This window comes from Hemibagrus wyckioides, linkage group LG23 (genome assembly GCF_019097595.1).
Source record: "Hemibagrus wyckioides isolate EC202008001 linkage group LG23, SWU_Hwy_1.0, whole genome shotgun sequence".
Taxonomy (NCBI): Eukaryota; Metazoa; Chordata; class Actinopteri; order Siluriformes; family Bagridae; genus Hemibagrus; species Hemibagrus wyckioides.
This window is the reverse complement of record NC_080732.1, coordinates 1,674,388-1,689,749: the sequence shown is the minus strand read 5'-3', so window position 1 is coordinate 1,689,749 and position 15,362 is coordinate 1,674,388. Positions and strand designations below refer to the sequence as shown.

At 41.0% G+C, this 15,362-nt stretch overlaps 1 protein-coding gene across 2 annotated transcripts; it reads left to right on the top strand.

Moving 5' to 3' along the window:
* The first annotated feature begins 2,210 nt into the window (after nucleotides 1-2,210).
* On the top strand, nucleotides 2,211-14,091 carry zc2hc1a (zinc finger, C2HC-type containing 1A). Of its 2 annotated transcripts, none has more exons than XR_009203341.1 (9): nucleotides 2,211-2,335; nucleotides 3,696-3,766; nucleotides 4,460-4,576; nucleotides 7,568-7,709; nucleotides 7,804-7,952; nucleotides 8,530-8,653; nucleotides 11,803-11,902; nucleotides 11,998-12,165; nucleotides 13,146-13,285. XR_009203341.1 is itself a non-coding variant. In XM_058377043.1 (9 exons), the coding sequence occupies exons 1-9, from the start codon at nucleotides 2,320-2,322 to the stop codon at nucleotides 13,282-13,284; spliced, it is 969 nt and encodes a 322-aa protein (XP_058233026.1). In that variant the 5' UTR covers nucleotides 2,211-2,319; the 3' UTR covers nucleotides 13,285-14,091. The 2 variants fall into 2 exon arrangements, 1 of the variants encoding a protein (XP_058233026.1); XM_058377043.1 differs by having other exon boundaries at nucleotides 11,998-12,108; nucleotides 13,146-14,091.
* Nucleotides 14,092-15,362: the final 1,271 nt, after the last annotated feature.

Genomic DNA, 15,362 nt, shown 5'->3' with positions numbered 1-15,362 from the left:
GTCAGTATCTATCAAAAGTGGTCTAAGGAAGGAACAGTGGTGAATCGGCGACAGGGTCATGGGCGGTCAAGGCTCATTGATGCACGTGGGGAGAGAAGGCCGGACCGTGTGATCCGATCCAACAGACGAGCTACTGTTGCTCAAACTGCTGAAGAAGTTAATGCTGCTTCTGATAGAAAGGGGTCAGAATACACAGTGCAGGACAGTTTGTTGCATATGGAGCTGCATAGCAGCAGACCGGTCAGGGTGCCCATGCTGACCCGCCGAAAATGCCAACAATGGGCATCAGAACTGGACCACGGAGAAGGTGGCCTGGTCTGAGGAATCACATTGTCTTTTACATCACTGTGTATGTAATGGACGTTTATTTATGTTAGTTATCCAAACTATTTAATGCAAATTCAATTCTACAGCCTGGACAATAAATGTGTGAGGTTTAGAGATTTAGACAGATGACAGAAAGTCTTAGCAAAACTATTATTATGAAACTTATTACACAAAAATAGAGCAGCACTATCAGAAGTAGTTCCGGTTACTTTACGCTTTTTACTGAGGTTTTGTTTTCTGTATCCATACGCCATCAGAAAAGGTTTTTATGTTTGACATTAAGTTAGAAAAAAAAGTTACAAAAGCAAAAATTCTTCTATTAAAAAAGGGATATGTATTTAGAGCTTCAAGTGAACGAAAATATTAAAGATACAAAAATATACCGAGTTATGGAAGGTCCCTCTAGTGGCCACATGGAAGACGTGCAGGTGGAACGCTGATATGATGCTTCGCATCTGGAGACACTTTTGACTCTTCTCACGCTAAGACGCGCATTAAGAGCTTAATAGAGTTAAATAAATGATTGAATGAACATCAGAGGTGCTGTTTTGTGTCTTTTGCGTGTACAGGTGAAAAATCACGTTTATTTGTGCATGACTGTATATCTGAATGGAATCGCAGACTTATTTGCATTTATTTTGCTCAACAAAAAATGAAAAAGTGATCTAGCTTATTGACAAATGATTAGCATTACATGTTTTAACTTGTACTAAACATCAATCAATCAATCAATCAATAAATCATTCATTCATTCATTCATTCAATCAATCAACGATGTAATCAATCAATCAATCATTTAATTGATCAATCAATCATTCTTTCAATCAATCAGTCAATCGTCCAATCATTCAATCAATCAATAATGAATTATTTAAAGGTGTTGAAGTGTGTGAGTGAAGTGTAGGTGCTTGCATCCATCTCTGACTGTTTGACTCAGGGTGATGTTGAGAAGAAACCTCTCCTGTAGTCACCTCCACTTCTCCACTGAAGATCCACGGTCCATAATGCTGCTCCAGAATGACACAGAAACCGAGAGGAAGCTTTCGACTTCTTCTTCCTCTGAAGTATGATTCATAGTTCACGAGGGCACGAAGTCCTACACGGCCATGCAGGGAGGGGTGTGTGATAATGTTCCTGGACACAGTGTTCACATCACATTGTGCAAAAGGAGGAAAAAGAAAAAAAAACTCACATGCTTTATTACACAAGTGTGTTACCTCATAAAGATTCAGTCAGTGTGGAGGGAAAAGAAAAATCCTGTACATGTGCGATGAAAGCTGAAGAGGAACAGACTGTGTGTGTGTGTGTGTGTGTGTGTGTGTGTGTGACTCACCCTGCTACATGGTGTATAATAGAGTATAACCTTGTGCAGGGCACAAAACATCTGTCCATTCCTTTCTTTCTTTCTTTCTTTCTTTCTTTCTTTCTTTCTTTCTTTCTTTCTTTCTTTCTTTCTTATCTTATCATATGTTTAAATGGTAAACATGAATAATATATGTAAATACTTTCTTCAATTTTTGAGCTATTCGTGTAATATTAATAAACAAATCTAACTTATCTTTATAGAATTTAATAATATAATTTTATTTTATATAATAAATGTATATATATATTTTATTTATAAATAGTGTCCACAATTCTGAACCCGACGCTGTCCATTTCCTTGTCCAGTCTAAAATGATCGTTTCTATTTGATCTTTTTCGTTTAGCCAATCAAATGCCGAGTTTGCCCACTGTTTAATGAATATTCATAAGCCTTCCCCAGTTCCTCCAATGATCTTATTTTTCACTTCCTGGTCTCCTCCTACGCCTTCAAAATGACGTCCTCGCTCTGGGAATGACCAATCAAATATCAGGATATTTCCTCGTGCGCAAACGCAAGGACAGGGAATAACCAATCAGAGGCGTGGATATTGGCTCGCGGGGCGTGTTTTAGGCGAGGCTGGTGAATGCCCGTTGCTACAGCAGCATCTCCTGCTTTCACTGAGAAAGATGGAGGAACTTGACGGTAAGGACATAAATAAAGAAAACTATAATTAATTAGTTATCGTTTCTATATTATTATTTAACTAGAGCTGTGCTTCGAAAGGCGTACCGTGTTAGCTTTCTGCTATTCGCGGTCTTTTGTTTGACTAGCGAAATGCTCGTTCCATAAAAAATTATGGGTTGCGTTCCAAAGGACGTAACGCTCCCTTCATAGGTGCACTACACAGGCGATAAGATAATGGCGTATGCACCCTATGTAGTGGGCGTGACGCTTAATATAAGGGCACTTGGAATCCGGCCATGATTTATTCGCTTTGCTTTGATCATTGAGGAGTGACGTCGGTTAGGGTCAGATTTATTCAGTTAGGCAGCTTTCTTTGTTATTATTTGATATTAATAAGGTTTTTAATATATATATATATATATATATATATATATATATATATATATGTATGTATATAATTTTGCAGAATAATTTATTTACAAATTAATGTGTTTTGTCACAGAAATCAGAATGGGGTGTACATACTTTTGCACGTCACTAATATATATATATATATATATATATATATATTTACACACTATACTGGGACACCCCTCCAGATCATTGAGTTCAGGTGTTGTTTTTCAGGGGTTGGACTCGGCCCCTTAGTTCCAGTGAAAGGAACTCTTAATGCTTCAGCTTCATACCAAGACATTTTGGACAATTTCATGCTCTTTGTGGGAACAGTTTGGGGATGACCCTGTCAGTCTCTGCTCTAATTCCCCTGAAAAACAACACCTGAAGTCAATGATTTGGAGGGGTGTCCCAAAACTTTTGCCATTATAGTATACTCACTAGCATTCACACTGCTGGTAGACACTATGACGGACAGCTGTAACAAAGGCTGTCATAAATCAGAAGTCAGACAGATAAAATAGGTTTTAAACAAAAGTGGTGTATGCGTTGTGTTTGGTTACTTCTGTTTCTCAGAAGAACTAAAACACAAACAAAAGCTTGTGGAAAGCCCACACCTACAAACCATCTGTAGAGGTTGCTATACACCCAAATGATACAAACAACGCACAACTTGATCTGTGTTCAGGTGGAGGAGGAGGTGGAGGATTTCTGATAATGAAATACTTCCCCTCACAAAACACATACATACACACACACACACACACACACACACACACACACACATATGTGTATGTGTGTGTGTGTGTGTGTGTATGTATGTGTGTCTGTCTGTCTGTGTGTGTGTGTGTGTTAAATCTTTGTGCATGTACAGAGTTTTTGTATTTTGCTCTCTGAAGTTTCCTTTGTGATTAAACATCTCGGTGTGTCCTTGACTTCATCACCACATTACTAACTTTCTCTTCCTTTTGTGTTTCCACCTCAGAATCCGTGCCCGTGGGCGAGTCGATGCAGTCGTGTAAAGTGTGTGGAAGAACTTTCTTCTCAGCCGTCCTGGTGAGTCTCCAGGGTGAAATTGGAGCCGAGAGCCAAAGTGCGCTGCATGTCGTGACATGGATGGAGCCGTGGCTTCGCAAACACCGAAGGGAAATCCCTGTTTGGATGAAAACATGCTCATCAAAGTGCTCTTTGTCCTCTGAGTTCCTCTTTTATTGATCCCTACAATCGAAAACAAGCTGCTTAAATACACAAGAGGAGCCTCTGAACAGGAAAGCCGTTAGAACGTTCCACAGCATTAAGTGTAACCGTAAATGGCCAAAAAAAAAATAACACGTCGTTCTGGAGTAAATAAGCTATTCTAGAATTACAGGAAGCGCTGTGATGGGAAAATAATCAACGACAGGGCATTGTGATGAAGCACATCACCCAGAGCTTGATTATTTTCCTATATAACATCACCTACAGGAAGTGTTTCATTTCTCTCTTGCTCCACACAACCAGATGTTGCTTGTGGATTGTTTCTTGTGACAGATCTCTTAAAGATGAAACCTTATAGCTTGAAGGAACCTTTAAAGGAACTATGTAGAACCAGACCCCTAAAGTGAGAACCATCCTGACCCCTAAAGTGAGAACCAAAAGAACCTTTGAGGACCCTTCTATTCCTGAGTGCACGGTTCTAATGAAGTGATGAAAAATATGAAATATGCTTTTCACTCTTGCGCTGATAACCAGATCAGTTTCTCTCTGTAGAAAAAGCACACGCCCATCTGCCAGAAAGTCATGGCGAAGAGAAGGAAGGCGTTCGACTCGAGCAGGCAGAGAGCCGAGGGCACCGACATCTCCACTGTGAAACCGCTCAAGCCGAAGGTGAGGACCAAAACCCTCAGCGCTCCTCACAAACAACATCATCATTTTATTTATTAGCTGCTTGCACACTTTTCCTTAACTGCAGCTGTACGTCTCCACCTTCTCCAGTTTTTTCCCACTTCGTCTTATTAGTAAGTGAATATAATGGACGCCTCACGATATGATTCAATTTGATATGATTTGATATGATGTGGTTCGATATTATTCGATTCAGTATGATATGATACGATATGATGCGATTCGATATGATACGATTCGATTCCATATGATACGATTCGATATGATTCTATATAATGCGATTTGATATGATACGATTCGATTCCATATGATACGATTCGATATGATTCTATATAATGCGATTTGATATGATACGATTCGATTCAATATGATTTGATTCTATATGATTCCATATGATTCCATATGATGCGTTTCGATATGATGCGATTCAATATGATTTGATATGATACGATTTGATATGATACGATTGGATACGTTACAATTCAAGATGAGTCGATATGATACAATATGATACGACTCGATATGATTCGACATGATATGATAAGATATGATTTGATATGATACGATTCGATATGATTTGATTCGAAATGAGTCGATATGATTCGATTCGATATAAGTCGATACGATACGATTTCACTTCCGTTATTTAACGTTACCACTGACTACCATTTGATTTTGTATCCATCGTTATTCAGAATCGGCAGCAGGTCTGCCTTTAATGTGTGAATGATGATGGATTATATAGACAATCTTCAGATCAAACAACCTCAGAATATAAGGAGCTTCATGAAAACAGGGGTGCCAGTATTTACAGTAGAGGCATAACGAATATGATTTATGACTGGATTCTACCTGAACACATGATTTAAAGCAAAGTGAAAATAATGTTTAGTGCCAGAACAAGCAGCACACAGAAGGAGAAAAAGTCTTAGCTAATAGCCGTATACCATACCAGAGCTTCCCAAACTTCAGAGGGGTAAGGCTCCCCAAATACATAGCAAAAGCTCCACGACCCCCCCTCCCAACCTCTTTGTTTAAAAAATACAGTATATTGATTAATAGTATAAAGATATATTTATACATATATTTGTATATTAGATATATTTAATAAAGCAGATTGTCTCACATTTATTAACCATTTTGTAAGAATTTCATGTGAATTATGAGAACTACCATAAAATGTAATATTTTTATATCCTGGTGAAAATAAGATGATGTAAACATTCTTTACAAATATATTTAAATCCTTAACACTACATACTGTCTGCATACTATTTACAATTATATTGAATCAAAGTGTGTAACAGAAGCTTTTTATATTCTATTCTAAAATATTTTAATTATTTTAATATTTTGATTTAGCCTAGCTACGGCCCCCTGCAATACCGCTACGGCCCACCAGGGGGCCCGCAGTTTGGGAAGCACTGTACTATACTAACATCAGGAAAAAACCCTGTTCCAGTGACGTACACTGGGGTTTCGGCTCAACGCCAGACATAACATGTCTGTTAGTTTTAGTGCCTTCTCTGGTGTCCAGCGCCACAGACCGGTCTCTGTTTAACCCTCGCATAAGTTTCTTTCCATCAATTTAAGAAGGAGGATGAATGAGCTCCAGTTTGCAGCACATCACAAGCTCTCAGCACTGAGAACCTTAATAACCTTAAGCCTTTTTCCTACTTTAAATACATTTTCTATACACTTTGTATATCAAGAATATTTCATTAGATTTATTTTTTTATTTGTACTTTTGAATACATTTGTGTATAGTTGTGCTCAAAAGTTTGCGTACCCTGAAAGAAACTGTTAAACATTTAGAAAATAGGACTGATAATGCAAAAGATTTTTTTTTCTTATTTAAGGATAGTGGTCACCTGAGGTCATTAATGATCACATAGTTGTTTGACACCTTTTTAAAACCTGATCAAAAGTTTACATATCCTTGAATGTTTGGCCACATTATAAACACACAGGTCGACCCACCGAGGTTTAAACGGCTTAAAGGGAAGTTCCCACTCCTGTGACACATTATAATTGTAATTAGTGTCTGTGCGTAAATATTCAGTGAGCCTCTCAGCTCATGAGGTGATGCACTGAGCTGTGGCTGGATACTGCACCATGGGGAGGACAAAAGAACTGCCAATGGACGTGCGTAATAGGGTGGGTGAATTTTATAAAGCAGGAAAAGGATATATCTCAATACTTGAAAATGCCTCCATGCTGGTGGAGCTCTTATGTTTTAGGGCTGTGTGAGCTCTAGTGGCACAGTGGAGTTAGCCAAAAATTGATGGCAAGCATGTTCTCAGAAAATACTGGCAGACAGTTAGCAATGATCCAAAGCACAAGGCCAAGTTGACCCTCCAAAGGCTACAGCAAAAAAAAAAGGTGAAGGTTATGGAGTGGACATCACTGAGGTCTCCTGACCTCAAAATCACTCAGTAGCCAATTTTGGGAGATCTCTAACATGCAGTTTGCACAAGACAGCCAAGAAATTTACAGGAACAGGAGGCTTTTAGCCAAGAAGAATGGGCAGCTAGACCACCTGAGAGAATTAAGGACCTTTATGCACAATTATTACAAAAGACTGCATGCCATGATTTGATGAATTTGATGGATTTGATGAATTTGGATTAAATATATCCATGCGTATGATATGATATAAATAAACTGAGAGCGACAAATAGTCTAAAAAGCAACAGAAATCCAAGATGGTCATTTATGTTAGCGATTTAAACTGACCGCTCGCAGTTGAGGACCAGGTACCACGGTGCATACAGAGCGCTGAGCGTACCGAATTCTGAGGAACGAGGAAAGAATAAACAGCACAAAACCACCGGATTTGTTATCAAGTTATTTCGGCACTTTTTCAGCATTTCTTTCCGCTTCAGTTTGCCTTGCTGCATAGACGTCACAGGTAATTCCCATAGGCCCTGTTCGAACCGGCCCTGTCCTTAAACGACACGTTTCTCTGAACAGCCTGAAGCACCCAAGAAAGCGTCCAACTGGCGTCGAAAGCACGAGGAGTTCATCGCCACAATCCGTGCTGCCAAGGGCCTGACCCAAGTGATGAAAGATGGTGGCCCTCTTCCCCCGCCCCCTCCTCCGTCCTACGACCCAGGTACACACTTAAGTGCTTCTGGATACGGGTGGAATTGTTGTCGGGATTGTTGACGTAGTAACGGGTTTTAACTTCTTTTTTTCCCGTGTTCTAGATTATATCCAGTGCCCATACTGCCAGAGGCGGTTTAGCGAGAATGCAGCCGATCGGCACATCAAATTCTGCAAGGAGCAAGCGTCCCGTATCTCCAACAAGGGCAAATTCGCTGGAAACGACAAAGCCAAGCCTCCAGCCAGGACACAGGTGAGTGCATCAGAGTGCGTCAGAGGATGGAAATTCTGATGAAAAAAAAAAACAGAAATCGATGAACAGGTAGAACATCATATTAGCGCCCTCGTTAAAACGCCACAAAGGCGTTATTAGCTGACGTTTTTTCCCTCTCTCCAGATATGTGGAGGTGTCGGTGAGGTAAGCAGGATCGCTATGCACCGAACGGAGAGGTTTCTGTCTGTAATTTATGATGTGTGAATATCAGTATCTGGTGTAAAACCTGTACCAGAAACATGTGGTCCAGATGATCTGCTCTGGTCACCTCCAACAGGGAGCAGCCGAAAGAAGAGCATTTCTTTTTCTGCTAGCTTTCTGCTAGACAACTTTGAACAATAATAATAATACAGTAAACAATAAATAACCCGAACATGATACATGATTTGTTCTTCCAAGCTAAATGATGTGTACCTGCAAGCGGTAGAAAAAGGTGTTAAATTCCCACTCTGCTTTGACTCTAGTGTTTACTAAATGAATAAGTATTTTGTAAATTATAAGTCTCTCTCTCTCTCTCTCTCTCTCTCTCTCGCTCTCTCTTTCTGTCTCTCTACAGTACAAACCTGCCCCAGTGAAGAAAGCGAGTCCTGTAACTTCCGCGTCTTCCGCATCTTCTGCATCTTCTACGTCTTCCTCTCGCCTACCTCAGCGTCCAGTCTACGGGCAGAGCGGAGGAACTGGTACGGACCGAATCTCTGAAAACCATCGCTAACCCTTTCCCAAAAAGTTTCCTAGCAGCACCTCTGCTTTTGATAAATTGCTGTTTGAAGGCAGGCAGGCAGTGACATGATGCAGGGTTTCATTTCCAAATATCATCAAAACAGCAGCTTGACAGTAGACAGTGTTAAATGTTTAAAAAAACAAATCCAGTGACACCCAACCCACCTTTCCTCCCCCTCATGTTGCCATGGCAACATCTGCAAGTCTCATAAGGTCACTTGTTATAAAACAGGCTTTATGGAAATGCTAGTTTTTCCTTTCGTTCCTAGGGTTTAATTTTGATTGGGGGGGGGTGTACCCCACATGATACCTAACTGCATGGATGGATCACTTTACACTCGCGCTCCATCCCGAAAGCCCCGCCTCCTTTCGCATCTTAATAACCTCTCACCTCGTCCCAAAAGATAAGCCGAAGCTCTTGTGTTCCGTCAGTGAGAGTGTTTCTAGTTCGTTAGAGTGAAATAAAATCAATCCACAGCTCCTGAGCACATTATTAGGAACGCTGTCCTAATACTCCGTCGAGAGGTTCCTCTCAAAACACCCTCAGGTTTTCATGGCACGGATTCCACGAGATGTTGGAAACATTCTTTTAAAATAAAGACCTGTGTTGACATCAGGCAATCCTGGCAGATCTTTCAGGAGCACTTTTTATGCCAAGAATCTCTTGTTTTATCACATCCCAATGAGCTCCTGCTGGATTCAGCAGGGAAGCTCTCTGGAGAACAATGAGTCGTGTTCATGAAACCAGTTGGAGATGGCTGGCTGGCTGGCTGGCTGTATTCATTATAGATTATAGACAAAATGAGAAAGGAGGAGAAGAGATTGAATGGGAGATGGAGACGTTCAGGTTGGAAATGGGGGTGTGAGAATCTACAGGATTTTACAGGGTAATCAAGTTTACCTAAAAACGTTTACATTACATTCAGTTTCCTATTAATTGGTGTGTGTAACACCTACTGTCCTGCATGTCTAACAAAAACACGCCTACTGTCCTGCATGTCTAACATAAACACGCCTACTGTCCTGCATGTCTAACATAAACACGCCTACTGTCCTGCATGTCTAACATAAACACGCCTACTGTCCTGCATGTCTAACATAAACACGCCTACTGTCCTGCATGTCTAACATAAACACGCCTACTGTCCTGCATGTCTAACATAAACACGCCTACTGTCCTGCATGTCTAACATAAACACGCCTACTGTCCTGCATGTCTAACATAAACACGCCTACTGTCCTGCATGTCTAACATAAACACGCCTACTGTCCTGCATGTCTAACATAAACACGCCTACTGTCCTGCATGTCTAACAAAAACACGCCTACTGTCCTGCATGTCTAACATAAACACGCCTACTGTCCTGCATGTCTAACAAAAACACGCCTACTGTCCTGCATGTCTAACATAAACACGCCTACTGTCCTGCATGTCTAACATAAACACGCCTACTGTCCTGCATGTCTAACATAAACACGCCTACTGTCCTGCATGTCTAACATAAACACGCCTACTGTCCTGCATGTCTAACATAAACACGCCTACTGTCCTGCATGTCTAACATAAACACGCCTACTGTCCTGCATGTCTAACATAAACACGCCTACTGTCCTGCATGTCTAACATAAACACGCCTACTGTCCTGCATGTCTAACATAAACACGCCTACTGTCCTGCATGTCTAACATAAACACGCCTACTGTCCTGCATGTCTAACATAAACACGCCTACTGTCCTGCATGTCTAACATAAACACGCCTACTGTCCTGCATGTCTAACATAAACACGCCTACTGTCCTGCATGTCTAACATAAACACGCCTACTGTCCTGCATGTCTAACATAAACACGCCTACTGTCCTGCATGTCTAACATAAACACGCCTACTGTCCTGCATGTCTAACATAAACACGCCTACTGTCCTGCATGTCTAACATAAACACGCCTACTGTCCTGCATGTCTAACATAAACACGCCTACTGTCCTGCATGTCTAACATAAACACGCCTACTGTCCTGCATGTCTAACATAAACACGCCTACTGTCCTGCATGTCTAACATAAACACGCCTACTGTCCTGCATGTCTAACATAAACACGCCTACTGTCCTGCATGTCTAACATAAACACGCCTACTGTCCTGCATGTCTAACAAAAACACGCCTACTGTCCTGCATGTCTAACAAAAACACGCCTACTGTCCTGCATGTCTAACAAAAACACGCCTACTGTCCTGCATGTCTAACATAAACACGCCTACTGTCCTGCATGTCTAACAAAAACACGCCTACTGTCCTGCATGTCTAACATAAACACGCCTACTGTCCTGCATGTCTAACATAAACACGCCTACTGTCCTGCATGTCTAACATAAACACGCCTACTGTCCTGCATGTCTAACAAAAACACGCCTACTGTCCTGCATGTCTAACATAAACACGCCTACTGTCCTGCATGTCTAACATAAACACGCCTACTGTCCTGCATGTCTAACATAAACACGCCTACTGTCCTGCATGTCTAACATAAACACGCCTACTGTCCTGCATGTCTAACAAAAACACGCCTACTGTCCTGCATGTCTAACAAAAACACGCCTACTGTCCTGCATGTCTAACATAAACACGCCTACTGTCCTGCATGTCTAACATAAACACGCCTACTGTCCTGCATGTCTAACATAAACACGCCTACTGTCCTGCATGTCTAACATAAACACGCCTACTGTCCTGCATGTCTAACATAAACACGCCTACTGTCCTGCATGTCTAACATAAACACGCCTACTGTCCTGCATGTCTAACATAAACACGCCTACTGTCCTGCATGTCTAACATAAACACGCCTACTGTCCTGCATGTCTAACATAAACACGCCTACTGTCCTGCATGTAAAACCTTTCTACTCTAATCCTTTCTGCTTTCCTGCGTGAAGTTGTGTTCAGTTTCTTCCGTTCTTGAGCATTAAACTGATATTTAAAGCAACTCCGTATTCAAGATAACATCTTAACGCTTAACATATAAACCAGCCGAAAATCAGCATTTCATTTTTAACGTACACACAGGGGCTGAAACACAGAAACAGCTCTCTGATCTTTGATCTTTTCTCAGGCACCAAAAGTCCTGCAGGGTCGGTGAGGAATGTGAACACGTCAGCTTCTTTCTCTCCGTCCCGCCCCATTGCTGGTGGAGTGACCAGTCCTCCTTCTGGGTGAGTGATTTACACTGCAGACCAGAATGGTAAAGTCCTTCATGAGCTCATACCCGACCCCCACCCCACCCCCCCTTGTTATTTCATGTGTTTAGGATTAACACCAAACCTAAAGGCCTGGTTGCCCCGAATTCACTGAAGAGCATGTCCTATGGAGGAGGAACGAACAAAAAGAAGGTCTACAGTGCTGACAACTATAATTCAAGGTAACACCCATGATCAGAGGCTGTTCAACTGAATACTGAAACATCAACTTTAAGCAGGTAACAGAGTCAGTAACTCTGCCTCATATCACCGCCTGGTGTTGATTATGATTATTTTCTGATAATAACATGTTCCTTAAATGATTTATTTCTTTACAAAACACTGAGGTTTACTTGTCAGTGGATCACAAACCGCCTTCAGTGGGATATTTTTCAACCAATCAGCTGCTACCTGAGAGTGTGTTGCGATACACAGATCAGGCATAACATTATGACCACATGCCTAATATTGTGTTAGTCCCCCTTTTTGCTGCCAAAACAGTCCTGACCTGTCCTGCACTATGTATTCTGACCCCTTTCTATCAGAACCAGCATTAACTTCTTCAGCAAATTGAGCAACAGTAGCTCGTTTGTTGGATCGGATCACACGGGCCAGCCTTCTCTCCCCACGTGCATCAATGAGCCTTGGCCGCCCATGACATTTCTGGAATTTGGCAGACGTTGTCTGTCACCAGTTCACCACTGTTCCTTCCTTAGACCACTTTTGATAGATACTGACCACTGCAGACCGGGAACACCCCACAAGAGCTGCAGTTTGGAGATGCTCTTATCCAGTGGTCTATCCGCCATCACAATTTGGCCCTTGCTCAAATCCAAACTCACTCAAATCCTTACACTTGTCCATTTTTCCTGCTTCTAACATCAACTTTGAGGACAAAATGTTGACTTGCTGCCTAATATATCCCACCCACTAACAGGTACCATGATGAGGAGATACTCAGTCTTATTCACTTCACCTGTTAGTGGTCATAATGTTATGCCTGATGGGTGTATATTTACCAGCAGTAGAAAGGCATCCTGATGGTGTGCTATGACTTTTCAATAAACTTCAAGAAGAATTTGAAGTGACTGTAAACTAATAGAAAACAGATGCCTAGACGGATGAATTAGAAGATTAATTGTTTGGCTCTCGAGTTAAAGAGCTGGTTTTCTTTTTCCTCATCACAGAGTGTTTTTCTCACTTTCTCTCTTTCTCTTAGGAATGAGGCGAAAAACAATGACAGTGAGGCAGACTTTTCCACACAGGGGACCAAGTTCTGTCATGAATGTGGAACCAAGTACCCGGTGGACTGGGCCAAATTCTGCTGTGAGTGCGGGGTGAAGAGGATGTGCATTTAGAAAGAGAGAGAGTGAGAGAGAGAGAGAGTGAGAGAGAGAGTGACGTCTTTTTATGCTGATTATCTCATTTTTCCCACCGTCACACTCGTGCCCATGAATTCCTGTGCATCTCTATTTATTTATATATTTTTTTGCCTTGTTTTACTCCACTGGTGTTTATTATCGAAGTGCAATATTATAAACTACTGATATTTTTTTTTTTGGATCGGAATTTTCCCAGTGTAGAATTAATTTCATAAATCGGATGATATTTCAAAGCTGACTTCAATCCGTTTCGAAGCAGGAACGATCTGACAGAGCATTGTGATTTTAATTTATATTTTTTATTAATCCAGATACAATTAGAAAGCCAAGCCGTTCACCCTCGTCCTTTTTTTGATGTTTCATTGTAAGTTTTTAAATGCTTATTTATCTCGACATTTCCCACGACGTACGCTCACTAGCCGGGTCGCCGACGTATTCAGACGCTTCAGAATAATACAACCCTGGATAAAAAAATATAGCTGATGTTTTAGATTTCAAACCATGATCAAAATCGGACGCAGAAGATCGTACGCTTTTCCAGCTTCTCCAGGTCTTTATAATCCCACCGCTGCTCCTCAGCCTGTAGGTCATGTAAGCTAAAGCACCATATATAATCCCTGTGTGATTAATTAACCCTCGGTGTCGTTATAGCCGAACGCTATTGCTCACGAGCGTATGAACGGTGCGTATGGGTACGAGGCCCGCCCACAGAGCGGATCCTGACGCCGGATTTGTCACTGTATATGCAGAATGTCACGTTAATAAACATTCATGCGAGTGCTGAAAAGGAATGTGTTGTCTTTATTTATTTATTTATTTATTTTTATGTATAGGAAATAGGAATAGGAAAGCAATCAGTGAAAAAAAATCCACACCTAACGATTTAATTATTTAAAATAAATAATTAAAGAAAAACACACCCTTTTATCCATCTACTGTAATAAACATTTAATATCATGCAATATCGCACCACTTGGGCCAAACAATTTGTTTTTACTTTTAGAATTCAAATGCTTACTGAATTTTTGGGAAAATCATGAAGAATAGTATAGATGTTGGTTAATATGAGCTAATAAATAACTGGATTCATTTAACCCCGCCTCCCAGCCACACACATCTACACGAAGCCCCGCCTACAGTGGGTGGTGTAACTCGTCTGCATCAGTTCATTAGCTAGACAGCTATCATTCGATCGGCTTGTTGTACTTGGGCATTTATTACAAAAACTCGCTTTAAACACACAAAATGCTGACACTGCAAAAATTTGTCCAGGAGAAATGCAGTCTCTGTCCACCTTCTTCCACTTCACTGACAGCAGGATCCTCCATTTTTGTAAAAGCAAAGCTCTCATTTTATTTCTTTGGTGTCATTACACTTAATTAAAAAAAAAAGTTTGTTTGTTTTTAATACTTGCACATTTAACCAAACGAACCAATAACTAAATTTGACTTTGCATTTTCCATGCTGTAATGCTAGAGGGTGGAGTAAAAGGCCCAAGGGAGTGTGTCTATAACAAGATTGACAGGAATGGAGAAAGTTATTGGGCTGCATTTTTTTCCTTCTAATCTTGTCTTCCTCTGAGGAAGTTGTGCTCTCTGCCCTCTTCCACATATGTAAGCTCACAGATGGCCGCGATTGGCTAGTGTCACTGTGATGGGTGGGGGAGAGAGAGGGAGGGAGTTAGCCCCTCCCACATTTAAGTTACAGATAGCTGAGACATCGTCTGGATTCCAGCTCTTGATCCATTGCAGCTTTTTATTGGCAAACCAACCATGCTGAAAAAAGGGACGTTTTTATAGAAAAATATATTTATTCACAGAGACATAGCGTAATACATAATAAAGTCTGAGCAAACGGGTTTTACCTAGAAACCGACAGAGTTCTTGGAGTAAGTCGGAACAGCTCCTGACCTACGGTGGAGTGAATCGCCATAGTTAGAAAAACAAGGCTGATATCCATAGCTGGGGAAAATAAAACCAGATATCCGTATCTTCAGCGGGTTCAAATCACCGAACGCTGTTGAAAAAAAACAGCAACTGGTCCGTAAAATATTT

Coding starts and splice junctions, on each gene's coding strand:
- zc2hc1a (XM_058377043.1), top strand. Junction 3,767..4,459: donor CTTTCTTCTCAGCCGTCCTG/GTGAGTCTCCAG, acceptor TTCTCTCTGTAG/AAAAAGCACACGCCCATCTG. Junction 7,953..8,529: donor AGCCTCCAGCCAGGACACAG/GTGAGTGCATCA, acceptor GTCTCTCTACAG/TACAAACCTGCCCCAGTGAA.